This window comes from Psittacula echo, assembly GCF_963264785.1.
Source record: "Psittacula echo genome assembly, chromosome: 25".
Classification (NCBI taxonomy): Eukaryota; Metazoa; Chordata; class Aves; order Psittaciformes; family Psittacidae; genus Psittacula; species Psittacula echo.
Genome location: NC_137760.1, coordinates 2,170,634 through 2,198,144, shown reverse-complemented (window position 1 = coordinate 2,198,144; position 27,511 = coordinate 2,170,634). Strand labels below are relative to the sequence as shown.

General features: G+C 57.3%; 1 protein-coding gene across 1 annotated transcript; it reads right to left on the bottom strand.

Annotated features, from left to right (window-relative positions):
• Positions 1-1,640: 1,640 nt before the first annotated feature.
• LOC308229983 (hexokinase-2) lies at positions 1,641-26,945 on the bottom strand. The gene is made up of 18 exons (XM_080634413.1): positions 26,822-26,945; positions 19,027-19,189; positions 12,030-12,178; positions 11,501-11,620; positions 10,302-10,397; positions 10,088-10,187; positions 9,331-9,514; positions 8,212-8,367; positions 7,746-7,979; positions 6,925-7,229; positions 6,248-6,396; positions 5,750-5,869; positions 5,523-5,618; positions 5,070-5,169; positions 4,745-4,928; positions 4,372-4,527; positions 3,745-3,978; positions 1,641-2,815 (listed from the first exon to the last, which is right to left on the bottom strand). Exons 1-18 carry the CDS (start codon positions 26,882-26,884, stop codon positions 2,671-2,673), a joined length of 2,754 nt encoding a protein of 917 aa, XP_080490539.1. The 5' UTR covers positions 26,885-26,945; the 3' UTR covers positions 1,641-2,670.
• Positions 26,946-27,511: the final 566 nt, after the last annotated feature.

Sequence of the window (27,511 nt, the reverse complement as noted above, 5' to 3'; positions counted from 1 at the left end):
CAAGCTTTACAGGAGCCTCGTGGATATCCAGGTGAGCATCCATCTGCCCAAGCCCAGCCAAAAATCCCCCCTGACCTCACAGAAAGCTCTGATCCACATTGAGTTCCATGGGGGCTCCTTCCCAATGTCACCCCGCAGAGCAGATGCTGCTCCAGGTAACTCACCCTGCCTTTACTTCCTCTGTTCCGGGAGAGGAGAAAGCACTCAGCGCTTCATCACCACCCTGCAAGCTCAGGGCTAATCCTTCCTGCTGCTGTAAAGTCCCAGCCCATCCCTGCTGCAGAGAAAGGGCACGAGGTTACCCTGCTCCTCCTGTCCTTGCTAACCAGGTACTTCACTACCCACGTTTCCTTCTCACCCTTTTAGTCACCTGCTCCACCAATTCACTGAGCTGGAGCCTGAATCAGCTACCAAAGGGCTGCCCCTTGTCCCAACCCTTCCCACTTTCCCCTCAAAACTACCCTTGTATAGAATGCAGCTCGCTACCTGATGAAAACACTACCTACTTTAAAAGGGGTACAGCTGGATAAGAGTTTAAAAACAGCCACAAACAACCTCCTGCACGGTGCAGCAGGTAAAAAACCCATTTCTCCATGTTTTACAGTAGGCAAAATGCTGGTTGTCTGGGGAAAGAATCACACACGACTGCTTGGTACCACATTAGAGGGTTTCTGTGATCAGCTTTCCAGATTTATTTAACATCTGCTCAAACTTCCACTAAACTTAGTCTCTGACAGGGTTTCTATACACAGGCAGGTTCGATTGGTTAAAATTGTCTTGAGGCTTATAGAAAAATAAGCATTTAAAATGCCCAAAGAGTAATTTTGCTTTAAAATTGTGCTACTGAACTTGACCCTCGCCATAGAAGAGAGACTTTTGGTAACGAGGTTACCCCAAGCAGTAGAAAAATACCCATTAAAAATAGACAAAATCCCTATCCTCCAAACTGAAGGGCTCTTGGTGGGGTTTAGGAGTTCAATTCTTTTTGCACATCACTGGAATTCCATTCTTTTCTGCTATATATTTACAGGAACATCCCCACCCCTATCGGAGCCTCTGCTCACCCAGAGAACGGCAGCATCTCCTTCATCCATAGGCTTTTCTGTCGGCAAAAATGAATCTCTGCTTTTCCCCCTGGCACACAAAGGGATGCGACGGGAGCACAGAGGGATGCTGTGGGCACGCACGTCCCTGGGAACGCTCCCAGCCGGCCCTGAGGATGCCAAATGGAGCTGAGGTGACACCAGTTATTGCTGCTAACTGCATGGAATGAGTTGGGATCGCCTCTGCCTCGCTGCATCACGCTTGGGATGTGCGACCGGGATGGTGGCAGGAGGGACACAGGGTCCCTGCAGAGCTCTGGGGTACTTCAAAGAGCAAAACGGGCCAGGGAGGGCAGGGGGACAAAACGAAACCTCTCCTTAGGCTTAAACCCAGCCTCATCTCCCTGCAACACGGCATCCCTGGCTTTCTGGTATCCCTGGTAAATCCAGAATGGCCAAACCTCTGGTGTTCCTGCCCTCGGGAATTTGGGATCACTTTGTCCAGTCTACCCCAAGAAAGTTTTAAATTACAAAAAAAATAAGTACTCTGTACCCTTCTTAAACGACATTAAAAGGTGAAATCAAAACTAAGCAATATAACACCCCCCCCCCCCCCCAAAGACTATGTACATACAAAGACGTAAGATCTCTTGCAACATAAATACACAGTGTTTGAATCCAGGTGTCACCTAAAAGGCTGAAGACATAGAACGATTTCACAGCCAAGAAGCAAACCCAACTCGCCACACCGAGTGTCGACACAGGACCATGAGGTGAGCGTGGGCGGCTCCCTGTACCCGCACATGCCCCAGGGAAGGGTGCTAGTGGTTCCCAAGGGGGTGTAACACATCCCTAGACACATGCCACACTCCTACACTGTAGTCAGGGTACGGGAGAGAGGTTGGGAAATGGGATTAGACCCTGAGTCCCCAGTTATTTCCAGGCACGTGCTCTGCCGGAGCGGTTAAAGGGGCACCTCTAACTTGGCCCAGCAGGTTCTTTATTATTGCTCACCACCAGAGATACTTGGTACCTCTCAGTGCAGACTCACGGTGGTTGAGGTTCTGCACCCTGTGCTTTTAAAAGTTACCATGACTTTCATGGAAATAATACAGCCTTGATCAGGGTAAAAGACTAATGGAGGTCTTTAGCCCAATCTTAAAGAGGTTTGCTTTCTACAGCACGGACACGCTAGGACTCCGACATACATAAATAGGTACCAGTTAACTGTAAAGTGACAATGCAGCATCTCGATTATTCTAGCATTATCCTTTCTGCTGTTAGGGAAGATGTGAGAGTGGTTAGGAGATGTGGGGAGGAGAGCTGCGAGTGGAACAGGCCCAGCTCTAACTGGAAATGTAGGTAGACAGCCAAAAGACACTTTTAGCTTTACTTGAGAGGCGGTTTTATGGCATGCAATAAAACTCCTAAGACAACACTTTATAACAAAGCACACAGCATCTCCAGTCCCACTTGGGAGGATGTCGAGAGAACAAGTAAAGCTAAGAGTCTGCTTGCAGGGGGAGGCTGCACGTGTGTGTGTGTGTGTGTGTGTGTACGGAGGGAGGGAAGGAAGGGGAACGTCCTGCTTTGCTGACACCAAGCTCTTCGGCACCCTTCCTTGCTCCTACCGCTGGCCAGCCTCCCGGATGCGGCACGCCACGGCCGTGATGAGCGCGGCACCCTTGCCGCTGCCGTCCTCCGACTGCAGGAAGGTCACTTCGCACTTGGGGGACAACTGCTTCACTGTCTCGTGCATGACCGTGGAGAAGCTGCAGGGAAAGGGAGAGCCGGTGACTCAACCCGCCTCGGGTAAAGGCGCCTGCTCCACAAGGAGCGAAGCGCGTCACCCCCATCGTGTCGTTCAGTCTCAGAGCGACAGGGACTCTTCCGCAGGGACTGTAGGGGTAGGACAAGGGGGAATGGTTTTAAACTGAATCAGGTTGGATGTAAGGAAGTTCTTCGCTGCGAGGGTGCTGAGGCGCTGGCCCAGGGTGCCCAGAGAAGCTGTGGCTGCCCCATCCCTGGCAGTGTTCAAGGCCAGGTTGGACACAGGGGCTTGGGGCAAGCTGCTCCAGTGGAAGGTGTCCCTGCCCGTGGCAGGGGTTGGAACTGGAGGAGCTTTAAGCTCCTTTCATCCCAAACCATTCCATGATTCTACATACGCAGAGGAGGTGGATGGAGAAAGAGCTGCCAGATGTGAGGCATTATAAAGCCAATCTCCGTGCTGCAGGCCAAGCCCACAGTTAGCACGATGCAATCATGCTGTCTCTCAGGACTAAACCAGCCCCTTCTCTAGTCCCACCAAGCCCTAATAAACCTTAACAGCCCCGACCAGCCTCACCTGGGGGATCTCCAAAGCCCTCCCTCTACCCATGGGCCCCTGAGCCCTATTTTCGGATCAGTCTGTGCCCTTAATCCCTGCTAAGCATCACTGTTCTACAAGCAGCAGCTCAGGCAGCATGGTTTTAGTTCTGCTTGGCCATGAACCTTCCTGATTATAGGTTGACTTCTTGGGTTAGACCTGCTGATGATCTGCTTGAGCCTGGTCACCATCATTGGGGCAACCCAGCTTCAGGTATGGTGGGGCTGGCTCCTGCCTGGTGCTGTGTTATCTGGGTGCCCCGTCCTTTAGGCCCATCAAGCTGAGCACACAGACCAGCGTTCAACCCCCTTGGAGGACCCTATTGACCCAACTCACTGCGGGTGCAGCTTGTAGAGGGTCCCGTCCACGCCGATGGTGACCTTGAGGAAGTCGAGGCCGCGGTTCTCGCGGATCTTGTCCACCACGGCAGCCATGCCGGCGCCGCAGAGCTGCGCCGCGCGCCGCGCCACCACCGCGCACACCTCCTTCACGATGATGCTGTCGTCGCACGTGCTCTCCAGGCCAAGGTGCTGCAGGATGGAGCGGACCTGCAGCAGGGCTAAGCAGTCGCTACGGAGGATGCAAAGGGATGGGCGGCGTGAGGAGATGGAGCAACGTGGACGTGTGGCCTCACCTCCTCTTATCTACGCCTTGTGTGGCTCTACCGCTCCCCTTTAACTTGGCTTTCAGAGCTGGATGCGGAGCTGATGTCACATCCTAATCTGTGGGGCTATTCCAGGACAGAGGATAAAGAGGCCTCTGTGTTGCCAACCCCGGACACTTCCTTGTCTCTCAACACCGGCGCTGTCAGAACCACGTGGGGTTTGCTGCCGCATTGCACCCTCCTCTGTCATCCTGGCTCCGGACTGAGCGCTTGGGACTTGTGCTGCAAGCCCTGGGAGTGCTTTCCCCCCAGCTCCATCTCTGATGTGCAGCTGGATCCCCCTGCCTCTCGGTCCTCACCTTTCGATCTGCGACAGGAACTTGGTCTCAAAGATCCCTCTGGTCTTGAGCCTCTCTGAGATCCGTCCCCGGAAGAGCAGCCCTCGCTTGGTGAAATCCATCAGGATGTTCCGGACGATCTCCCCCAGGTACATCCCACTGATCATCTTCTCAAACCTGGGGAGGAGAGGGCAAGGCTGGGCACCAGGAAGATGAGGAAGGGTTGAGAGACCTGGGGGGGGGTCAGGCTGGACGAGAGAGAAGGCTCAGGGGGGACCTGATGGCTCCCTACAACTGCCTGACAGGAGGAGGAGCTGGGCTGTGCTCCCAAGGGACAAGGGATGGGACAAGAGGAACCGGCCTGGACACCCAGCCCTGCAAAGCCACCACGCACCTTTGCTTCCCCGGGTTGAGAGAGAGCTCATCCACCGCCAGGTCGAACTCGGTCCGGATGTCATCCAGGCACCCGTTGTCCCCGAACGCTCCCCACTCCATGTTGATGCACATCCTGCCCTCCTCCCCTTCCACCAGCTCCACGTTCCTCATCTCCTCCATGTAACAGGCGTTGCTGCCTGTGCCTGCAGAGAGAGCAGCAGCTTTCAATGGGGCTACTGAAGCGAGGAAAAAGCCCTCAGAGACTTCCTGCATCCAGGAGCACCCCATGGGGGCAGGTTGGGGACCACAACAAAGGAACTCCATGAGAACGTTTCATTCCTCACCGACAATCAGCCCAACTTCACAGTACGGATCTTCATATCCACAGGTCATCATGGTGCCAACTGTGTCATTCACCACCGCCACCACATCCAGGTCAAATTCCTGCAGAGGGGTGGGATTGGATGGGGTTATTCCTGAAGGACGCAGCTTATTACACCAGGAACAGCCCCCAGGGCACGCGCTTTGGGTGGTCTGCACTGAGGAAATGAGCTTTGGTGTCTCCCTGAGTCACATAGAGACGAGTCTGCTCCAGCCTTGGCCGGGAGCCATCTCTTAGCTCCGGGGTCTGGAAATCCAAGCTCTAGTGATGACTAAGGGTGTCTGTTGAAGCTCAGACACTCATTAGGCTTCTGCTCAGCCCATTAATTAGCTTTACGGGCCAATTAAAGATGCCAAAGACCTCACCGGGGTGTGGGAGCGAGCAGCAGCCTCCTGGCAGCGATGGGGATGCTCACCTCCCTCCTGTGGATCGCCTCCTTCAGCAGGTTCACCACGTCCTCTCCTTCACACCCGGTCGCCTTGAAACCCTTTGTCCACTTGAGGAGAATTCCCTGTGGTGGGAATGCCCCGTGGTAAATAAACCATCCCGGCTGATGGGAACAGCAGCCCCGTGCCCACAGCGGTCAGTGCCAGCCAGCCCTGGGTACCAGGCACGCATCCTACCCAGGTAGGTTGGGGTTACCTCATCCAGGCTGGTCTGCTGGCAAGGGAAGGAGAATGTGAATCCAAGCGGGAGCGAGACGCCCTTCATCCCCATGTATTCCAGGAAGTCGGAGATGCAGTGGACAATGTGGTCGAAGAGCTGGGAGTGCAGAGCCAAAAGGAGAAGTTACCATCACAGCAAGAAGCTCAGCAGGATCCAGCCTGCCTGACCCATTCCCAACAGGGCTTCAAACAGACCAGGATGCTGCTGAGCAAGCCCAAACCAGCTCCTTTTCATCCCCTTCCCCACCACCACGGTTGTATCCCTGTGATACCTCCCTGCAGGTCCCATCCTGCACCCAGAAGGGATGGAGGTGACCAGCTGGGAATAACAACGATTTCCAACCTATAAACCAGCCTCAGGCTCCCTAAAGCACACCTCAGACTGCAGAGCCTTGGGCAGAACTTGCTGCTCTAAAGGCAGGAGAGCACAAAGCCTTCCCCATCCAGTTTTCCACCTGGAGCTGCCCGTCCTCACCTCCTCTCCCGTCCCCTGCATGATCTCCACCGGGATGGAGTAGATCTTGTTGTGCATCTCCACGCCGCGCCTCATCCCGTTCCTCACGCGCACCAGCAGCACTCGGAAGTTGGTACCCCCCAGGTCCAGGGCAAGGAAATCTCCTTTCTCTGAAAGCCAAGGGAGAGCCATTAGGAGAGATCCCGACAGTGATCCCAATGATCCCATCCTGAGCATGGCCCAAAGCTGATCCGATTCTTCCCTATTCCCGGGAAAGGACCAGAAACCACGGCGTGGCTGGGAACGGAGAACACCGGGTGCAGGCAGGAAGGTGATGGAGAGGTTTGCTCCGGACCCAGGACGATCCCAGGGCTCCAAGCCAAGAGGCAGGAGCACACCCAAGCCACTGACGGAACAGGGAGCACAACCCAGGACAATGGTGGTGAGGAACCGGCGGTGGTGGTGAGACCACAGTGAAAGCCAGGCTTTGTGTTAAGGTAAGTGCAGAACGTCCTGGAGGCTCCGTTGCCTTTCCCAGTATCATACTGGAGGCTACAAAGCTTTGTGCCACTCCCAGCACAGAGGGAACCGGCCATGGCAAAGCTCCCAGCCCTTCCCTACATGCATCGGACGCTGGGAGCAGCGATGCCCCCTCTTTACCCTGTGCAAGGATGGGTTTATAACACGCGAGGTGTTACCTGTGCCGTCCGGGGTCGAGCACACGTAGGTGGGCAGCATCTTCACCGCCGCCTCTGCGTGCGTCTCCTTGCCCAGCCCCTTCTCCATCTCCATCCTCATCCTCTGCTTCACCTCCAGGAGCTGCTCGTGGCTCAGCTTGAGCGCCTCCAGGATCTTCTGCCGTGCCTTGTGCTGGGCAGCCAGTCTGTAGGCCACGGCCGTCACCATGGCGGCCCCTTTGCCGCTGCCATCCTCCGACCTCACGAAGCGGATCTCGCAATCCGGCAGCAGCTTCCGCACCGTCTTGTGGAGGCGCCGGGCAAAGCTATGGAGGGGCAGGGAGGATGCGAGCTACAACCGGACCCTATGGGGTTGTAACTGACCGCGGCTCCTTTGGCATCAGGGGTGTCCATGGGAATAGTTGGAGATGCTCTGCCCGTGCCAAGCTTGACCCATTGCTGGCAGGAATAGAATGGGGGGACCTGATCGCTCCCTACAAGTGCCTGAGAGGAGGATGGAGCCAGGAGGGGGCTGGGCTCTGCTCCCAAGGAACAAGGGATGGGACAAGAGGAACCAGCCTCAAGCTGCACCAGGGCAGGTTTAGATGGAGCTGAGGAACAATTCCTTGCCCAAAGGGTGCTCAGGCATTGGAACAGGCTGCCCAGGGCAGGGCTGCAGTCACCGTCCCTGCAAGTGTTCACACAGCGTGGAGCCAAGGCCTCAGTGCCATGGGTTAGTGGTGGCCTTGGCAGTGCTGGGAGCGGTTGGATCTGATGCCCTCAAAGCTCTTTCCCAACCCCATTGGTTCTATGGTGTTCTCACCCCCTCCCCATGGACTCACTGAGGATGCTTCTTGTAGACGGAGCCATCCACGCCGACCGTGGACCGCAGCCGCTCCACGCCCTTGTTGTCCTTGATGCGCCGCAGCACGGCCGCCAGCGTGGCCCCGCACAGGTTGGCCGAGCGCGTGGACACGATCTGGCAGATGCGCAGCGTGGCCACGCAGTCCTCGTGGGACGGCTCCAGGCCCAGCTTGCTCAGGATCTCGTGGGCTTTCTGCAGCCCTTCCTTCTCCCTGCGATGAGAAGGGCAGAGGAGCTGTGGCTGCCCCATCCCTGGCAGTGTTCAAGGCCAGGTTGGACACAGGGGCTTGGAGCAAGCTGCTCCAGTGGAAGGGGTCCCTGGGTTGGAGCTGGATGAGCTTTAAGGTCCCTTCATCCCAACCCAGGCTGGGATTCTACGATTCCCTCAGCACAGGTGTTGGGATATGGGCTGGGATCCCAGGAAACCCTCTGGATCCTACTTACTTCTCAATAGCAGAGATGTATCTGGTCTCAAAGTGGCCGGTAGTGAGCAGATCTGGTGTGAGCCTTCCTCCAAACAGAAGCCCTTCCTTGGCCATCTTCACCAGGATGAGCCTCACCAGCTCTCCCATGTACATCCCACTGATCATCTTCTCAAACCTGGCAATGGGGGAAGCCCAAGATGTGTTTGCTTGGCTGTGTGTGCCATGAGGTGGCCATAGTCAAAACCAGCTGCCAGCCTTCCAAACCCAAATGCTATCAGGTAATGTCTTTCCTGAGCTCTTTATCCCATCCCTGAGAAGCTAAAGCCATGTTGGCACGACCTTCATCCTGCAAGGACAACTTACAGCTACCTGAAGGGGGTCAGTTTGCAGAGATACCCCCCCAATCCCACCCATGCTGCCAGAATCCATCAGGAGAACGGGAGCTCGGTAGCGCTTGGCTATGGACATTAGGTGGTGATGTTTGCCGTGCCCGGCAGAGCCCCTCATTGGCAGGGGGAAAGGGACAGGAATGAACGCATTCAGCTCACGAGGGAAGCACGTGCCGAGTGGTTCGGTCGGGAGAACCAACCCAAGTGTGCGGCACGGCCCCCGTTTGCACCGGTGCAGCTGGCACGGGATGCGGTGACCCAGTTAGCGAGGACAGCCCCTGCGTGCTGCTGACGGCAGCGCGATGGGAGGGTGGAGGAGGGAGGATGGAAAATGAAGAATGAAGGATGGAGGATGCAGGATAGAGAGTGGAGGGTGGAGGATGAAGGATGGAGGATGGAGGATGCAGGATGGAGGATGGAGGATGGAGAATGGAGGATGAAGGAGGGAGGAGGGAGGATGGAGGAGGGAGGATGGAGGATGAAGGATGCAGGATGGAGGATGAAGGATGGAGGATGGAGAATGGAGGATGAAGGATGGAGGATGGAGAATGGAGGATGAAGGATGGAGGACGGAGGACGAAGGATGGAGGATGGAGGATGGAGGATGCAGGATGGAGGATGGAGAATGGAGGATGGAGGATGAAGGATGGAGGATGGAGGATGGAGGATGGAGGATGGAGGATGCAGGATGAAGGACGGGGGATGGAGGATGCAGGGCAGACCCCAAGCTCAGCCAAGGTGCTGCTCACAGTTGCTTGCCAGGGTTGAGCGAGCCCATGTCGATCTCGTGGTCAAACTCGGTCTGGATGTCTTTGAGGACGCCATCATCACCGAACGCTCCCCATTCCATGTTGATGCACATCCGGCCTTCGTCGCCTTCCACCAGGTCGATGTGCCTCATCTCCTCCATGTAACAGGCGTTGGTACCAGTACCTGAACCGAGCATGGGGATGCAGTGAGAGGAGGCTGCCTTTCCCTTATTCCCCATAGTGATACAACCCCAGACTGGTTTGTGTTGGAAAGGAGCTTAAAGCTCATCCAGTTCCAAGCCCTGCCACAGGCAGGGACACCTTGCATAGAGCAGGTTGCTCCTCAACACCCTCACAGGGAAGAGCTTCTGCCCAAGAGCTCATCTCAGTCTCCCCTCTGGCAGGTTAAAGCCATTCCCCTTGGCCTGGCCCTACAGGCCCTTGTCCCAAGCCCCTCTCCAGGTTTCCTGCAGCCCCTTTAGGCACTGGAGCTGCTCTCAGGTCTCCCCTTCAGGAGCCTTCTCTTCTCCAGGCTGCCCCAGCCCAGCTCTCTCAGCCTGGCTCCAGGGCAGAGCTGCTCCATCCATCCAAATGCACCCCAGAAAGCAAAGATGGAGGACAACAATCACTGGCCAATGCTGGGTTTTATCGCTCTCCCCTTCCTTCGTCCCCACAGAAGCCCCTGAAACCTGCAAGAAACATCACCTCCTCCTGCAGTTCACAGACAGATGGACCCCAATGCTCCCCCTTTGCTCACCAACAATGAGGCCAACTTCACAGTTGTGATCGTCATAGCCACAGGTCATCATGGTCCCCACAGTGTCATTCACCACGGCCACGATGTCAATGTCAAAGTCCTAAGAGAAGAGATCGTGTCACCACAGCACCTCTGCTGCCGCATGGAGCCAAGCTGCAGGGCCTCAATCCCCATCCCACCGCCCCGGAGCTCATGGAGCTGCCCAGCCTCTCACCCCTCTCTTCTTGATGGCCTTGCGCAGCATCGACACCACGTCCTTGCCCTCCACGCTGCTGCATTTGAACCCCTTTGTCCACGTAACGAGGATGCTCTGCGGAGGAACAGCAAGGAGGAAGGCTCAGAGGAGAGACCCACCGAGAGCTGCGTCTTGAGGGCTTGGATGGATGGAGACAAAGCGCCAGGGGGGGAGTCCCTCCCTGTTCCCAGCTGCGCTATCAGCAGTGATTTCCGCCTCTCTGTGCAGATAACGTTTATGGCTGTGAAACAGCCTGGGAGCAGCTCGTTGCTCCTGCCAGCGGGATGGAGCCTGATTCCCGTGACTGGGTTTTATGGAGCCCTGGAGCAAAACCTGTTCCCAAGACTACAGAATGCTCCTTGACCCATCCCTGCGGACGGCGGTCCTGGAGGCACCCACTCAGCAGAGCCCGGCCCGAGGCTGATCTGAGCGCTGGGAGAAGGGAACAGGCTCGATTGCATCTGAAATCCCGCATCCTGGAGCCTTTAGCAAGGCAAACCCCTCCCTGCTTTACAGATGGGGAAACTGAGGCACAGGGAGAAGCTGGGCAAGGTCACCGGGGACAGATGCTTCCTCTCCCAGCTTCTTCCTTTATGGTTTCACTTTTACAGCCCCACATCTACCACGAGCAAAGCTTTAACCTCCTTCCTCCTTCCTCCTCCTGCATCACTTGAGCACGACCAGCCCTGTCCCTGGTCGGAAGCGCCACCATCCCCGTGCTCCCGAGGATGCTCTGCGTTGCCAGCACTCCATGGAGCCGCTCTCCTGCCCGATCCCAGGGAGCCGGGTGGGATAAGGGCAAGGAAAGCACCAGACCCCCCCGCTGCAGCCCCCTGCCCCGAGCAGGAGCGTGGCCACGTGGGATGCTGCATCCCGGCGCGCTGAGCGGAGCTGACAGCCCCGGCTCCCTGCTGCTCCATGCGGGATGTGATGCTCGGCACGTCCTGGCTGCCTCCGGCTGCTGGAGCCGCTCTCCTTGAGCTGCTGCTCCCTATGGAGGTGTCCATGCAGAGCAGGGCAGGGAGCTCCTCCTATACCCCCGTGAGCCCCAGCTCTCATCCTTTGCTCCCATCCAAGACCTTGCGTGCTACCCAAACCCAATCAGCCGTGGGGCATCTACATCCCCCCATCCCACTGCATCCCAGGCTTAGCCACAAGAAGGTGAGACCTTCACTCACCTCATCCAGCTTGGTCTGGTGGCACGGGAAGGAGAAGGTGAAGCCAAGGGGGAGTTTCTTGTCTTTGATTTTCAGGTTATCCATGAAGTTGGCCAAGCACTCGGCAATGTGGTCAAAGAGCTGGGGATAAAAGGGCAAAGAGTGAGCCCTTGTGCAGTGACCCTGACTGAGGTGATGCGCCAGAGCAGTGCCTGCATCCTGGGACCAGTGTCTGCCACCCCCATCCTACCTCTGTGGTCCTCACTAGGAATTAATAGGTCCAAAAGGAAGGTAGGGATTTCCTGGGATGCTGCAGCAATGGGATGCTGCTGCAATGGGATGCTGCAGCAATGGGATGCTGCAGCAATAGGATGCTGCTGCAATGGGATGCTGCTGCAATGGGATGCTGCTGCAATGGGATGCTGCAGCAATAGGATGCTGCTGCAATGGGATGCTGCTGCAATGGGATGCTGCAGCAATGGGATGCACAGCTTGGGCTCTAGGGGGGAAGCCCAGGAGCGTGGGGATGGAAGGGAAGGGGTGAACCCACCTGTACCCCACTGCCTCGCATGAGCTCCTCGGGGATGGCATAGATCTGGTTCTCCATCTCCACCTTCTGCAGGCCATTGTCCGACACCTTCACCCTCAGCACACGGAAATTGGTGCCTCCGAGATCCAGGGCCAGGAAGTCCCCATCCTCTGCAGGACAAGAGGAACCATTCAACATGATGGATCTGCTGTAGGACAGACCCCGTCAGCCCCATCTGGGTGAGCCTGTGCCCAAATCCAAGGAAGAAGAGCTCCAACCTCAAGCTTCACAAGGAAGGAGGCAGCACAGACTGTTCCTGACCCTAGGGATGCTTGTGGAAACTCCCACATCTCCCAAGCGGTTAGAATGGTCCTCAACGTAAGGACATGGAGCTGTTGGAGCGAGTGCAGAGGAGGCCATGAGGATGCTCAGGGGCTGGAGCCAGGCTGAGAACATTGGGGCTGTTCAGCCTGGAGAAGAGAAGCTGCGTGGAGACCTCAGAGCAGCTTCCAGTGTCTGAAGGGGGCTACAAGGATGCTGGAGAGGGGCTCTTCATCAGGGACTGTAGTGACAGGACAAGGGGTAACGGGTTCAAACTGAAACAGGGGAAGTTCAGGTTGGAGATAAGGAAGAAGCTCTTCCCTGTGAGGGTGCTGAGGCGCTGGCCCAGGGTGCCCAGAGAAGCTGTGGCTGCCCCATCCCTGGCAGTGTTCAAGGCCAGGTTGGACACAGGGGCTTTAAGGTTCCTTCATAGAATCACAGAATAGGTAGGGTTGGAAAGGACCTTAAGATCATCCAGTTCCAACCCCCCTGCCATGGGCAGGGACACCCCACACTAAACCATGGCACCCAAGGCCTCATCCAACCTGGCCTTGAACACCACCAAGGATGGAGCATTCACAACCTCCCTGGGCAACCCATTCCAGTGCCTCACCACCCTCTCAGTAAAGAATTTCTTCCTTAGATCCAATCTAAACTTCCCCTGTTTCAGTTTGAACCCGTTACCCCTTGTCCTGTCACTGCAGTCCCTGATGAAGAGTCCATCCCCAGCATCCTTGTAGCCCCCTTCAGACACTGGAAGCTGCTCTGAGGTCTCCACGCAGCTTCTCTTCTCCAGCCTGAACAGCCCCAACTTTCTCAGCCTGTCTCCATACAGGAGGTGCTCCAGCCCCTGATCATCCTCGTGGCCTCCTCTGGACTTGTTCCAACAGTTCCATGTCCTTTTGATGTTGAGGACACCAGAACTGCACACAATGCTCCAAGTGAGGTCTCACGAGAGCAGAGCAGAGGGGCAGGATCACCTCATCCCAACCCATTCCATGATCCAACGCCGGGACTCCGCTGCTGATCCCTGGCTCTGGTTGAACGTTCGGTCTAAGGAGAAGCCCTCGTGTTGAGGCTTGGGAGAACCTCCCTGCCCTGCCCCAGGAACCCCGGGCGCTGCTCGCACGCGGCTGCTGGCGCAGGGCAAGGCTGAGGGGTGCGAGCAGGAGCCCAGGGAGGGGAAAGCAGAGCTCTGGGGGCTCATTGCTGCCTTCTCCTTGGTGCTGGCCGAGAGGAGCCCCAGGTCCTGCCCCTGCCTCCAAGACCCAAGGGCCGGGCCCGTCTCCTGTTTGCTGCTGTTTCACCAGGCAAGGCCGGGTTCCAAAGCCAGGATGTGGGAGCAGAGCCAAGCCGGCCGCTCTGAACAGGGCGCAGCGTGGGGCGAGGGCCGGGGGAAAGCCCTCTATCAGCACTGTTGGATGCCTGAATGCACTGAATGTGCTGTGCTGGCACCCCCGGGCCGATCACAGCCCCCGGGGGCCGCTTTGTGCCCGCCGATGCTTGCACAAAGGGGCTCCGGTTGGAACAAAACCGGTGGTTTATTGGTATTCCAATGGCACCAGAGCAGCATCCCCAGGGATTGAGCCGGCACGGCCCCACGGGTGCCCGGCTGTCCCGGGGCGAGGGAACTGGGACAGGGACAGACCCGGAGCCATCCCTCTGCAGCTGAAAAGCTCCATTAGAAGCAGTTCTGGTGCTCCAAGGGAAGGAGAAGATGAGGGACAAGAGGGGCTCGAGGCAGTGTTAACAGCCCTAATGCTTGGATGAAGGGCTGCGGGGTCAGCGCATCACCCCAGGGGTGATGCAGGGCAGGATGGGCGCCAGCTCCCCGTGGTACCAGTCCCCTCCATGCTCTGGCTTCAGTTCCATGGTTAGGGTTACACCATGAGACCAACCAGCCCCATGTCTCCACACCGCTCTGGCTGACCCTCAGTTCATCTCTGGCCATGGGTTAGTGATGGGCTTGGCAGTGCTGGGGGTAACAGTTGGACTTGGTGAGCTTAAAGGTCTTTCCCAGCCCCATTGAATCTATGTGTAACACACACCTCCATCACCCAGAACCACGGATCACTCCAAACCCGGCCCCCATCGAGGCTTCGCAGCTCGCCCCTCCTCAATAACACCCTCAGCATCGCTCCAAGCAAGGCAGCAGGGCCAAGAGATGTGCAAATCAGTGCTTGCAGGGCTGGAGAGCAGCATGGACGCCCCACGCATGAGAGCTCCAGCATTGGGGCAGCCAAACCCTGCCCATTCACTTCTCCTCCTCGCTTCAAGCCCACGTTGACCCTTTGCAGGGATGAGGTTTAAACCCGTTTGGCAGCTCGCTGTGTCTGCCAGCCACAGGGCATGCCCTGGCCACGTCTCTGCACATAGAGGCTGAAAACATCTCAGGGAAGCTCCTGCTGTCCTCATGTCCCTGCTATGCCCACAACAGGGATTTAACCTCGGCCACGGGTGGGCAGAGCTGATGGGATGCTCGGCTGGGTACCACCAGCATCATGCTCTGCCCCTAACACGGGGCAAGCCATGCTCCTGCTTCCCTTCGCTGCTGGCCCCGATGCTGTTCTGCTCGCTAGCAGAGCATGAAGAACACCACGGAGCGCTGATAAATACACTAGGGCTGGAGCCAAGAGCCTCAGGGGCTGGTCGGCTCCTTGGGGGTAACTCAGGGAATCCAGCGATAACCACCCAAAAAGGCCAAGGAGCCGTGGATGGGGACCCTTGCCACAGGACCCAGAATAACACCCAAACCGCCCCTTGGAAGCGGCTCAACAGCCACAGGGGAGGTACAAGCGGTTTGAGTGGCACCTCCTGAAGCCAAGGTGTGGATTCCCGGATTCGCAGGAGGAAAAAGGCAGCAAAATCTCCCTTGGAAAATCCCCAGGTGGAAGGGATGTGGTTGTGATGGGCTCCATTGGCTGGGCTCTGATTTGAGCTCCCTCGTTATGTGATAACACCGAGGCGGCGATGCTGAGCTCCCAAACCAAACAGCGAGGGTAAACACGGAGCTCGGATTCAAGGTGTGTTTGCTCTCAGGAAACCACCCAGGGGGTGTGTTTGGTGCCTTCAGAAGTGGGAGAAGGCACGGGAATAGAACAGAATAACCCATGGGTTGTGTTGGAAGGGGCCTTAAATCCCACCCGGTTCCAACCCCTGCCTAAGATCTGAACACAAGCAGGGCCAGGGGACCAGAGCATCATGCTCCAGCACCTTAGAGGTTGGTCAGCCCAGACCAACCACCCCAAACCTCATGCTCCCAACTGGCTGCAGTCTTGGTTTGGAAGGATCCTCACTCAAATTGGCTTAATAACTAATAAGAGGATAAGGAAAAGCAGGACCAGCTCTGAGGGATGCAGGGGATGGAGGCAGAGACCCCCGTGTTTCCCACTGCCTCCTTGCAGCAAGTTGAGCAGAAGGACCATAAGAGCCCTGATGCATCAGCACCTCCACTAAATCAGTGCAGCAAAGGGGGTTATGATGGATTGGGTGTGAAATTATGGGATTGCAGCAACAAAAGAGTCAGGATTAACCTGGCGGCTTGGTTTGGATAGAATCGGGTCCCGCAAAGAGCAGCTCACACTGACCTCAGCAAGAGTCACCCAGTAGTGATTCCCAATGTGACTCCTTGCTGGGGAATGTGATAAATCACCAGGAGAGGGGCTCTGGGCATGAAAATGGTGTTTTCGTTAAGGCTTTAAGGACCATGGGTGATGTTTTCTTACAGAAGCAGCTGGTTATGGGCAGGAACGGAGCCCATAGCCCAAGGGAAGGGTGTTCCAAAGAACCATCCTTGGAATTCCCAGGGATCTGACCACCAAAGTGCTGCAGCAGCATCCTGAAAGCTGCAGCCATGGATATCAGCTGCTGGGGCTCAACAGAGGATGCACCAGAAGATCCTTGTGTCAGCTTCAGCATGGAGGAGGAACCGCGGTGCTTGGGAAAACCAGGAGGGAAGCAAGGAGAGCCCTTGCTCAGGATCACCGGCATTCCAAGGAAAAGCTTATCTGGGGCCTGTTTTCCCCCACCAGGAACAGTGAAGCCACCAAGAGCCAAACCCAAGGAGGATCCAAGGAGGGGAAGAGCACTCGGGAGCCGGGGCTGTGTTTTGACTCCAGATGTGACCTTGGGTCTCCATAAGCTCCCCTCATCCGCCTGGATCCCAAGGGAGCTGCCGGCTCCGTATTAGATGAGGCATAATCCCAAAGCAGAGACAACTCCTGCTATGGCAATGAGGGGAGGAAGGGCAAGGATGCTCTGCAGGAGCCCCTGCAGCTGGTGTAGCATCATGTTGGAGCGTGGCCACGAGCAGGAGCAGAGGAATAACCCATCTTTTGGGTGGGAATGATGCCCGTCCGAATGGAATGATGCCCATCCAAATGGAATGATGCCCAAAGCAGCCAAGGGCAGCTTCATAAAAGAAGCAGAAGGAGGAAGGAACCACCCCTGGACATGGAGCTCTTCCCATGCTGTTGTCACAAAGCAATGAGCCTCCAAGTGCCTCCTTCCAGCCCCTTCCTCTCCAAACCCAACAGCAGAGATGCTGATGCTGCGCGCATCCTGGATCCAGCTGGAGCCCATCGGGAATCCCAGGTCTTTTATCCCCGGGACTTGCTTGGAAACCTCCTGCTTCCCAGCCCCGTGACTGCCCCAGCATCCCCTTTGCTTCAGGCTTTCCATGCTCGATTCCGGTGGGAAATGCCAGCCGGGACACTGGAGAAGCTGCAAACACGGTCAGGGAAGCCAAGGATTGTCTTGGGAAGGCAAGGAGAGCGCTTGCACCTTCTCCCTACCACCTCCTGCCTGCGGAGAGCTGTGACACACGCTCCAGCACCTTTGGCTGCCATAGTTCCCATGCCCAGGGGCCGCATCCCGGCTATCCCTGTAATTACAAATATTCTCCACCATTTAAATAGATGGAAATCTCCATCCCGGGGCAGGGAGCCGGGGCCAGCTTTTGGGAGTCCGTGCAGCAGAGGGGCTGAGCACGAGGGCTACAGCAGCAGAATGGCGCTGGATGAAGGGATGCTCCGATACTCATAAGAAAGATGGGGATGGAGGATTTAGAAGGGCCTGTAGCTATAGGACAAGGGGTGATGGGTTTAAACTAACAGAGGGGAGATGCAGACTTCCTATAGGACATAAAGGAAGGCATGAGGGTGGTGAGGCACTGGATGAGGTTGATGAGAGGTGGTGGCTGCCCCATCCCTGGCAGTGTTCAAGGCCAGGTTGGACACAGGGGCTTGGAGCAAGCTGCTCCAGTGGAAGGTGGCCCTGATCACTGCATGGGGGTTGGAATAGGTGAGCTTTAAAGGTCCCTTCCAACCCAAACCATTCTCTGGTGCCTGTGTCCCCCGAGGGACTCAAGAAACGCCACCTCTGTCCCTGCTGCTCATCTCGTGAAGCCAGGTATGAACACACAGCAGTGGGAAAAGAGCTGGGGATGGGGAGGGCAAGAGGGGTCTTTCCATCAGCTCCCTTCCTCTTTTCCCACTTTTCCGCTGCCATCAGCACCGAGGCTCAGCAAGGAACCCCTTGAAGGTGCCAGCACCAGAGCAACTGCAGCCACTTGGACCTGGGGGCTTTCCAGGGGCTGCTGCCAGCCCAGCATGGAGCCAGGGGCTCAGGGTGCTGTGTCCCTGACTCAGCAGGTCCTGGGTGCATCCACGTCCCATTCCCTGCCAGCGGGCAAGAGGCGATGCTGCAGAGCCCCCCCCAAAGCTCCTTCCCAAAGCACCGAGAGGCAGGCACCGGATTCCCCATAGAGATGCATGGGATTTGGTGCTGAGAGGAGCCTGGAGCAGGGATGTGCCCGCAGGGAGCGTGCTGCAGGCAGGGGAAGCGGGCAGAAAGGCTGCATTGTGCGGAGCCGGGCGTGCAGAGCCCCTTCTCCTCCCGTGGCCCTGGTGCCATTCAGGCAGCAGCTGGCACCGCTCCCCCCTTCACTGCCAATGCAATCGGATGAGCTGGACCCGTGACTGTCGCTGTCCTGCCAGGGAGGGCACGCCAGGATCTCCCTCCCACCATCGGGAACTGGGAGCTGGGAGCCTCCCCATTCCCAGCACACAGGGGCTGTCCCTGCGCTGAGCACAGGCAGGGTGAAGCCCTGAGGATGAGGAGTGAAGGCAGCGCTGGTGCCAGCCCTGCTTGGGCAGTGCCGTGAGGATGGGTGGCTCCTGGCACGTGCTGGTACCAACCAAGGCCTCTCTCTGCTGTGCCAGGAGGGAGCATCTCCCATCCTGTTGGAGCAAGGCCACGAGGATGCTCAGAGGCTGCAGCAGCTCCCGGATGGAGCCAGGCTGAGAACATTGGGGCTGTTCAGCCTGGAGAAGAGAAGCTGCGTGGAGACCTCAGAGCAGCTTCCAGTGTCTGAAGGGGGCTCCAAGGATGCTGGAGGGGGGCTCTTCATCAGGAACTGTAGCGATAGGACAAGGGGTGATGGGTTCAGACTGAAACAGGGGAGGTTCAGGTTGGAGATAAGGCAGAAGCTCTTCCCTGTGAGGGTGCTGAGGCGCTGGCCCAGGGTGCCCAGAGAAGCTGTGGCTGCCCCATCCCTGGCAGTGTTCAAGGCCAGGTTGGACACAGGGGCTTGCAGCAAGCTGCTCCAGTGGAAGGTGTCCCTGCCCGTGGCAGGGGTTGGGGCTGGATGAGCTTTAAGGTCCCTTCCAACCCAACCCATTCCATGACCTCTCGGTACCTGTCCCATCCGGGATGGATCTCACGAAGGTTGGCAGCATCTTCACCGAGGCGGTGGGGTTGGTGTCTGCTCCCAGCCCCTTCTCCATCTCCTTCCCGAAGCGCTGGGACACCTCCTGCAGGGTCTCCTCGGAGAGCCGCATGTGGTACAGGTACTTGTCAATCTGCAAGGAGGGGATAAAGCCGGGAAAGTCACCTGGAGGGCTGGAGACAGGGGCACGGCCCCTGTGACACATCCAGCACCCCTCACGTCTGCTGGGGGTGATGCAAGGAGCAGGTCATGACCCATCCCAAAGGGCGACAGCTTATCTGCAGGCACATCAGGGACACCCGCTGCTGCACCTCCTCCTGAGCACCCAGAGAGCTCACCGAGTGCCACCCTGCATCCCCCTCACCAGCATCCCCTTGGGTACCAGCTTGGGAACACTGAACCCCGAGGAGCTCCGGGTGCTCTTCCCCTCTCATTCACCTACGGGCACCCAACCAGGTTGTGACAGAAGGACCCAAACTGAACCCAGCCCAGGCTGTGAGTCAGGAGGTTGGTGGTGGAGCTTTTCCAACTTCGGAGCTCTTCCTACGCCACGGCGGCCACGCGCCTCGGCCTTGACCCCCGGGGCCTCTTCCTACGTGAAGGATGCTGGGCAGCAATCCACTGCCCATTCGTGTCTTTGCTGCTGAGATCACCCCTACAAAGGGTTACGGTGCCACTCAACCCCCTTGAGCAAACAACGCCGGGGTGACACAAGTGGGTGCTGTGGCCGGAAAGGGAGGAAATCTACCTCCTGCTCCTGGCCATCGCTTACACCCCGATGCTGAGGCTATGAGGATGGCCATCCCCTTCTATAAACGGCACCGAAGCATCCTGTCCTCCAAGGAAAGGCATGGAAAAACCCCATCTCTTAGCGCCGTGCGTGGCCGGAGCAGGGAAGGGGAGCGGAGATGCGCGCAGGACAGGCACCAGCTCCCAACTATGCCCCTGTTTCCATTAACTTCACTCCGCATTAATTAAAGGGCAGCTGCAAAGTGGAGAGGAAAACTCCACCCAGGCAAGCTCACCTGTCTGCAGGCACGTAAGAGCGGGTCATCAGAAATCCAGCATGATTGGGGCTCTTTTATAGGGCTACGCTATAGGAAATGGGCATTTTGTGGGCGAGTAATAGCGTGACCTCGCTCACGGATGCAGCCGCTCGGACCCAGCTCTGCCGTGGGTCAGGCTTGGGATGCTCCTGGTACCCTTTTAACCCCCACCTTATCCCCAGCTCTATTGGAAGCCAAGTCCCTCATTGCCCCATGTGCTGCAGCGAGCTCAAAGGATGGGGTTGCTTTATCCCCTGGGGAGCTGCATCCCGGTCAGTGCGATGGGTACAGCCTCCTCCCTCCCATTAGTTGGGGATGGAAAGCAAGCAACTGGGAGACCAGGAAGGCGAGAGGGAACGGATCAGAACCAGGAACGCTGGATGGTTCCCGGTGCAGGCTGTTTACCAGCCTCTCCTTATCCACGGCAGCAGCAGGAAGTCAAACACTCCCCTCCTTCTCCTTCTATTTGCTTTCGCCTGCTGAAAATTGCCACCCGTGTTCCAAGGTTCTGGCTATCAGTGCGGGAAAGGCGGCTGCTGCCGCAGCTCCCCAGCTCCATCCCAGCCCCAAGGTTAGGAAATCTCCCATTGAGCTGCCCCGACAGTTACCAGTCAATGGCATCGACCCAGGACAGACGGCCCAGCCCCATGGCCAAGCTGTGAGACAGAGATAACACTCATCTTTCACAACCTCTCCTCAAGTCGCCAACGTGCCCCTTTGGCACAGAGAGGATCTCAACCAGGCTCCCTCTGCCCTCCAGCAGCACCTGAGCTGGGTGTTGGTGACAGACAAACCCATTGGCACCGGGTGCTTTGCCTCCCCGCAGCATCTTGCCCCTATGAGATCTTCCTCCTTTGGCAGCCTGTGGTGATGAGGGGGTCCTGGTAGGACCATCGCAAGTGGGGATGGGGTCCCAGTGAGGTGTTCCCCTTCCCATGCCCAGGGTACCGCAGCAGCAGGGCTCAGCAGAGCCTCCCCTCGCACCAAACACGCGCTGGTGCTGTTCCTCTCCTGCCTGCCACCCTTTGCTTGCTTTTCCTGCCGGGCTCACAAGGTGCTGCCCCATTCCATGAGGATCTCATCCCAGAAGCTCAGAGGCACACGGAACCGTTGCTGTTTGCTCCTCCATTCCTGCCCGAGGCAAAGGGCAGGGAGGATGCTGCTGAAATCACAGCACAGGGGAGCAGCGCAGAGGTTTCACCTCCTTTCTCCAGCACAGGCCCTGCTCAGCACGTTCCCCATGCCAGGGATAACCAGCGGCATAAGAAACAGGGTGACCTTCTTCTAATCCCCAAAGCCCCTTTAAAACCTGGATCATCTCTTACAAACACGGACGTCGTCCCGCTCGGCAGCTAAGGCAGGTCAGGGCATCCTATCCTGCAGGAGCAGCTCAGCTCCTTCCCATGCGAGACCACCTTGACCCTCACCAAGGAAGAGCCGTGGCCACCTCCATGCCCAAGGCTTCCCAACCCCATGGGTTCGTTACTCCAGGTCCCCCCACTGCACCCAAGCGCACCTCAACCTGTAGCAAAGGTTGAGTAAGACAAGGGGATTCAGTCTGCATCACCGGAGCACGAGCATCTCTCACCCTTCTCCGTTGTTTGACCTCTATTTGAGATCATTGACAGTCCCGAACAAACACGCCGGGTTAAGAGCTGGAACTGGGATTTCTGGAAGGCTTCCATCCTAACTAATAGCGTTTCCCTGAGGAAATCTACATAAACCGAATGCAGGAGGCACGGATTTGAGTCTGGGCGCGCTCAGAGCCGAGGCCAGCGCACACAGGGCACCACGGTTCGTTAAAGAGCTGGACCATTGGAGCGTGCTCGTAGGTGCAATGAGTTTGAAGGGATTTTTGGAACTCGACCCAAGCAATTCCTGGCTCAGGGCTGTCTCCAAAGGCCCGGCTAATTCCTATGGCCAGCATCCGCTGCTGGAGAAGTGCCTGGTATTGCCCTTCCCAGCTGCAAGGCCACTGTTGGGCAAGCTCCATCCGCCCCAAGGCTGAAGAAACCTCAAGTTGCCCAATTTTTGCCACCAGCTGGAAGAGGCAAGAGCTGAGTAACCCAAAAAGAGCTTAAAGGAACCCAAAAGCCAGGTTTGCTTTTGCATTGACGGTAACTTCCAGCTCCAGCACCAGCACTGCAGTTGGAGGATGCTCTTCTGCCTGAAGCCTCCCCTTAATCAGGATTAGACCTTAAGGGGCTGGTGCTGCAAACATATTAAGCTGGGAATAACTTCATTCCAACTCACTGCCACTCTCTATGGAGAAAAGAGTTAATTCCTCATCACATGTTTGCAGATGGTCCCATCAACGCAGCTGATAAACTGGGATAAACCCACCCCAACAGACCTATCCTGTGTTGCTGCTCCCCGCATCACACACAGGCAGAGGAATGGCTTGAGAACTCCGAAGCAGGGAGGATGAAGGATGCTCTTCCCCTTGCAGGGGCAGTGGGGACCCTTTGCCCCATCACTCAGTGGGGATATGGGGCAGGGTTGCTCTTAGTGATGGAAACGAGAGCGTGACAGCGGCTTCCTGCAAAGCACAACCATTTCCTGCCCAGCAAATGGCAGTGGGGCAGGGGGAAGGACTCAGGGTGGTTCAGCCTCATGCAGTGAGGTTTTGGCTGCGTCTTCCCCATTGATGATCCCAGGCTCTGGAAACGGGAAGGGGCTCATCTTTGGGTTTAGTTTTGCTTTGGATCTCCCCAAACCCACGTGTCTGCTGGGAAACAGACCCGGAGCAAACGTTTCCGGTCCCCCCTTACCTCCCCACTGCAGTTTTGGGCTGAATGTGCCTGATTTCAGCAGCATCTGGGGGAAAAGCGTAACTCTGGGAGGGTTTGGCTGTGTCCTGGGCCGGATTCTTTTCCTTTCTGGGAACAAAGTCAAGTATTTGTTGTGTATAAGAACAACAGGGAGATGTTCAAGTGCGGGGAGGGCTCAAACGCTCCTAAACCCACCACGTGCACAATGAAACCCTTCTCCGGGGCAATCTCTGCCTGAAATCATTTTCCCTTTAAATTCCTTCCCTCCCTATCCCACTTTTTCACTTAAACCAAGCTGCTTTCCTAAAAATCACTTCATTTTCCCAGAAAACCAACTCTCTCCCTGCTTCTTCCATAGGGGGCTGCTTTGTGAGCACCATCAGTTAGCAGCCGCGCTCCCATCCTGCCCGGGATACGACGGACTCAGGGACGCCGAGGTGAACCCGGGAACGCATCCAGCACACGGAGCGTTTTATTTCCTGGCTCGGGACTGTAATCCAGCACCCTGCAGCTTTATTGTCGGAGCGGGGCCGGGCAGCACGGGATGGAACCTGTGCCACGTCCTCAGCCCCTGCGCTCCCCGCGTCGCCGTTACCCAGCCCGGGCTGACTCAGTGCCGGGAACCGGCTCGTCCCCTTCCCCACCTCCGGTGACACAGGACTGATGCTGGGCTGCATCCCTGACCCCACGGCAGCTCCCACCCCACGTCCTTGGCTGCTCTTGAGGGCTCTGCAAGGGAATTAAGCCCCACGTGCCCTCCCCGCCGCAGCCAAGCCTCGGATGACACACGCCCGGAGTCATCTTGAACCCAAGTGAGTCAGATGGTTTCCTGCTCAGCCGGTTCCTCCCCGTCCTCGCAGCACATGAACCCCACGCTGGAGGTGGAGCCCAGCACCCATAGTGGAGAAGTCACCCAGGAACCCATCCCGGGCTGAACCCGGAGCCCCCTGATAATCCCGGGTTAACCAGGAAAAGGTTCCAGTGTCCAGCTCAGGAGATGGAGACATCAAACTGCTCCCAACAGCCCTGAGCAGGCTTTGGGACACTTCTAAACCCAGGTCTCTGAGCAGACGCGAGGCAGCATCTCCCCTTCGGATGCTGTTTGATCACCAAGACCTCAACACCAGGAGCATCCCACCGTGCTTGGGGAAACGGTCCCTGCTCAGCTGTGTGAGGAGATGGGAATGTGGGAATGCTCCCCATAGGTGCTAAGGACGGGAAAGGCCGTCCTGCCACTGACCTTGGCAGGCCCTAGAGAAGCTGTTAAGTTGGTTTCCAGGAATTAGCAGTCAGGCGTCACTCCCACAGCCGCAGAGGAGCCGGGGAGCAATCAGCGAGACAAAACCAACCCCCCCAGCAAAGGAATGGGATAAAAAAAGAGAGGAAAACCTGCCTGGGAACGGCCACAAACGCAGGAAAATCAACTCCATCGCCCGTTCCTCCTCCGTTTGAAGGAGGAATTGCTGCCAGCCCGGTTATTGAGCTCGCCGGCCTCGCATGGCGAGGCTGAGATTTGAGGACCGGGAAAGCCAGCGTGAGCCGGCACATCCGAACGGAGCGGGGTTCATCCGCGGCAAACTTCCAAGCCGGGAGCTCAGGAGGACGCTGCTGAGGTCAACTGAAGCTGGCACAATCCCATGGGGGTAGAGAAGGGAGGCCTGCAGCCCACTGGGCAAAGCGAGGTTGGGGATGTGGGTGACATCCCCCAGCGCGGGCAGCGGAGCAGGTAAAGCTGCTCCGTGTTAATAGGGAAAGAAATCCCGTTTTGGGGCTATTTTTAATGGACACAAATCACAGCTCTTAGAAAGCGCCAAGCTCCCATGGCCGAGCTCCTTTTCTGCCCGATCTACAGCAAAAAGATAAACGATTTATGCACACATCGCCCCAAAATCTCTTCCCAAGTGGCCCCAAAGTGTGGGTAAAACCTTTGGGGTCGATACAACCCAAAATCACTGCTTTCCAGGGATTCCACCCCTGCATCTCCCTGTGCTGGGGCCTTGGAGGATTTATAAGCCAGGAATCATTTAAGGAAGCATCCAGCTCGGAAACCCATCTGCTTCCCCCCTTCTCCTCAGTTCCTGGGAGCGAAGCCGAGCTCTCGCTGGAGGCCAACCCCAGCTTTGCCTTAGCAGGAGGATTCAGAGGCATCTGGTTATAAATAACCCAGTGAAATCCAGCGGTGGAAGCCGGGAGGGCAGAGCCGTCTCCCACAGCTTTTCCCTCCCCACACGCACAATCTCAGCAACCCTTTCGGTTTGGGAGCAAAACGAAGCCGGTTCCCGAGGCTCCGCGCGCCCTTATCCCAATGGATAACGAAGGCGAACATCCTAAACCAAAGCCTTCCCTCTCCCTTATTTCCAGCTCCCGATAAGGAACTCGGCAGCTGCCCCGAGCCCGAGCCGAGCCGCTGGCCTATTTCTGCCACCAGGTTACACAACCCCTTCCCGAGGCTCTGGCTGTTGCACAATCCCGGGACACTTGCGAGCGGAGGGAGAAGCCGAGCCCGTATTTCCTTACGGATTGCTTTGCATTGGGAAGTTATTTCTATGCACTTTGTTTGGGGGGGTTTCTCTATGTTCTCTCTTGGTTTACTTCCTATTTAATGCAGGCGAAGGGCCAACACGGGGACTTGTGTTTCTCCATTGGCCTGATCCGATGGAGCAAGCCGGGGCTCTCCATGCATTTTGGCTTTGGGTTCGGGGCAGTTTTAAAGGATGTATTCACAAATCCCAACCATCTCACACCCGGACACTGCAACCGCGGGAACAGGAATCACTGCACAGCCTCTGACATATCCTTAGATGCCCCAAACGCTGCCGGGAGGAGCCTGAGCTTCCACACGGTCTTCCAGGAATGCTCCTGGTCGAACGCAGCCCAGCCACATCCCACCAGCCATAGGACAGCACAAACTTGCCTTTTCCAAGTGCCTGAACACTGGAATTATTGCCGATGGAGGCTCCGCGCATCCCAATGGGACGCTCGGACTTGCGTTTGCGGTCCCAGAACAGGCTCTGGGCGCTCAGGACCCGTACATCGAGGGCAGGGGATGTTTTCCATCTCCATCAGTGCACGGGATGGGGGGGACCCACACGCACAGAGCCTGCGGGGACCCACAGGGGACATGGGACGGGGGGGGTCCCGGTTCCGGGGTGGCTCCGCACCGCGCCGGCAGCACGTGCTGCGCGGGGGTCCCGAATCCCGCGGGAATGGGACACACACACACACACGGACACGGACACTTCCCCCCCCCATCCTCTTCCTCCTTCTCCTCCTCCTCCTCCTCCTCCCCTGCTCGGCACCGCCGGCCCGCGGGGGGCGCCCGGCCACGCGGGGTCCCTCCGCCGCCCGCCCCGGCACGTACCGCACGGCGGCCCCGGCGGGGCTGCACCCGGGCCCGGGGAGCCACAGCGGCGCCTCCCGCCTGCCCCTTCCCCTGCCCGCTGCTTCCCCCCCCGCCAACCTCATTTTCCCTCTTTTCCTGGTTTTTAAACTCCTTTCCCGTTCTTTCTTAGTTTTCCTTTTTTTTTTTTTTTTGGGGGGGGGAGGGTTACCTTTTTCCTTTCTTTTTTTCCTTTTTTCACTTTTTCCTTTTTTTTCCCTTTCTCCTTTTTTTTTTTCTTTTTTCCCTTTTTCTTTTTTCTTTTTTCCCCTCTTTCCTTTTTTAATCCATTTTTTCTCCTTTTTCCTTTTCTTTTTTCCCTCTTTCCTTTTTTTTCCTTTTTTTCCCTTTTATTTCTTTTTTCCCTTTTCCCCTTTTTTCTCCTTTTTCCCTTTTTCCCTTTTCCTCCTCTTTCCTTTCCCCCTTTTTCCCCCTTCTCCCCTTTCCCCCCATTCTCCCCTTCCTTTTTCTCCTTTCACCTCTCCCCTCTCTCCATCTTTTCCCTTCTTTTTCCCCATTTCCCCCCTTCTTTCCCCCTTTCCCCCCCCTTCGCCCCGCTCCCCCCTCACCTTCTGCGCCTGGTCATGGTTGAGCTCGGTGAAGAAGTACGCGAGGAGGTGGGAGGCGATCATGGTGCGGGTGCGGGTGCGGGTGCGGGTGCGGAGCCGTGCGGGGCAGCGCGCGCCGCGGGGCTCCCGCGACAATGTGGCTCATTGAGGAGGTTCCCCCCGGCCCACGAGTGACGCGGCGCCGCCGCGGCTCCTGATTGGCTGAGCCGCGAGGGTGTGTGGAAGTGTGTGAGAGAGGCGGGGGGGGGGGGAGACCGGGGGGTGCGCGCCGCTAGGGGGCGCCATAGGGCGAGGGGGAGTTGCTTTGGGGGTGAATGAGAGCGTGGGAGGGTTCCCGAGGGGGGGGCATTGGGGTGAACGGGGGGGTATTTGGGGGTGTAGTTGGGGGGTACCCACTGGGGGGCTGTAGGGACCCTGGGGGTGCGTTGGGGGTGCATTGGGTGCACTGGGGGGGTATATTGGGGTGCACTGGGGGGTGCATTGGGGGGCTGCAGGTACACTGGGGTGCATTGGGTGCACTGGGGGGGTGCATTGGGGGGCTGTAGGTACACTGGGGGTGCACTGGGGGGTGCATTGGGGGTGCATTGGGTGCATTGGGGGGCTGTAGGTACACTGGGGGTGCACTGGGGGGTGCATTGGGGGTGCATTGGGTGCATTGGGGGGCTGTAGGTACACTGGGTGGCACATTGG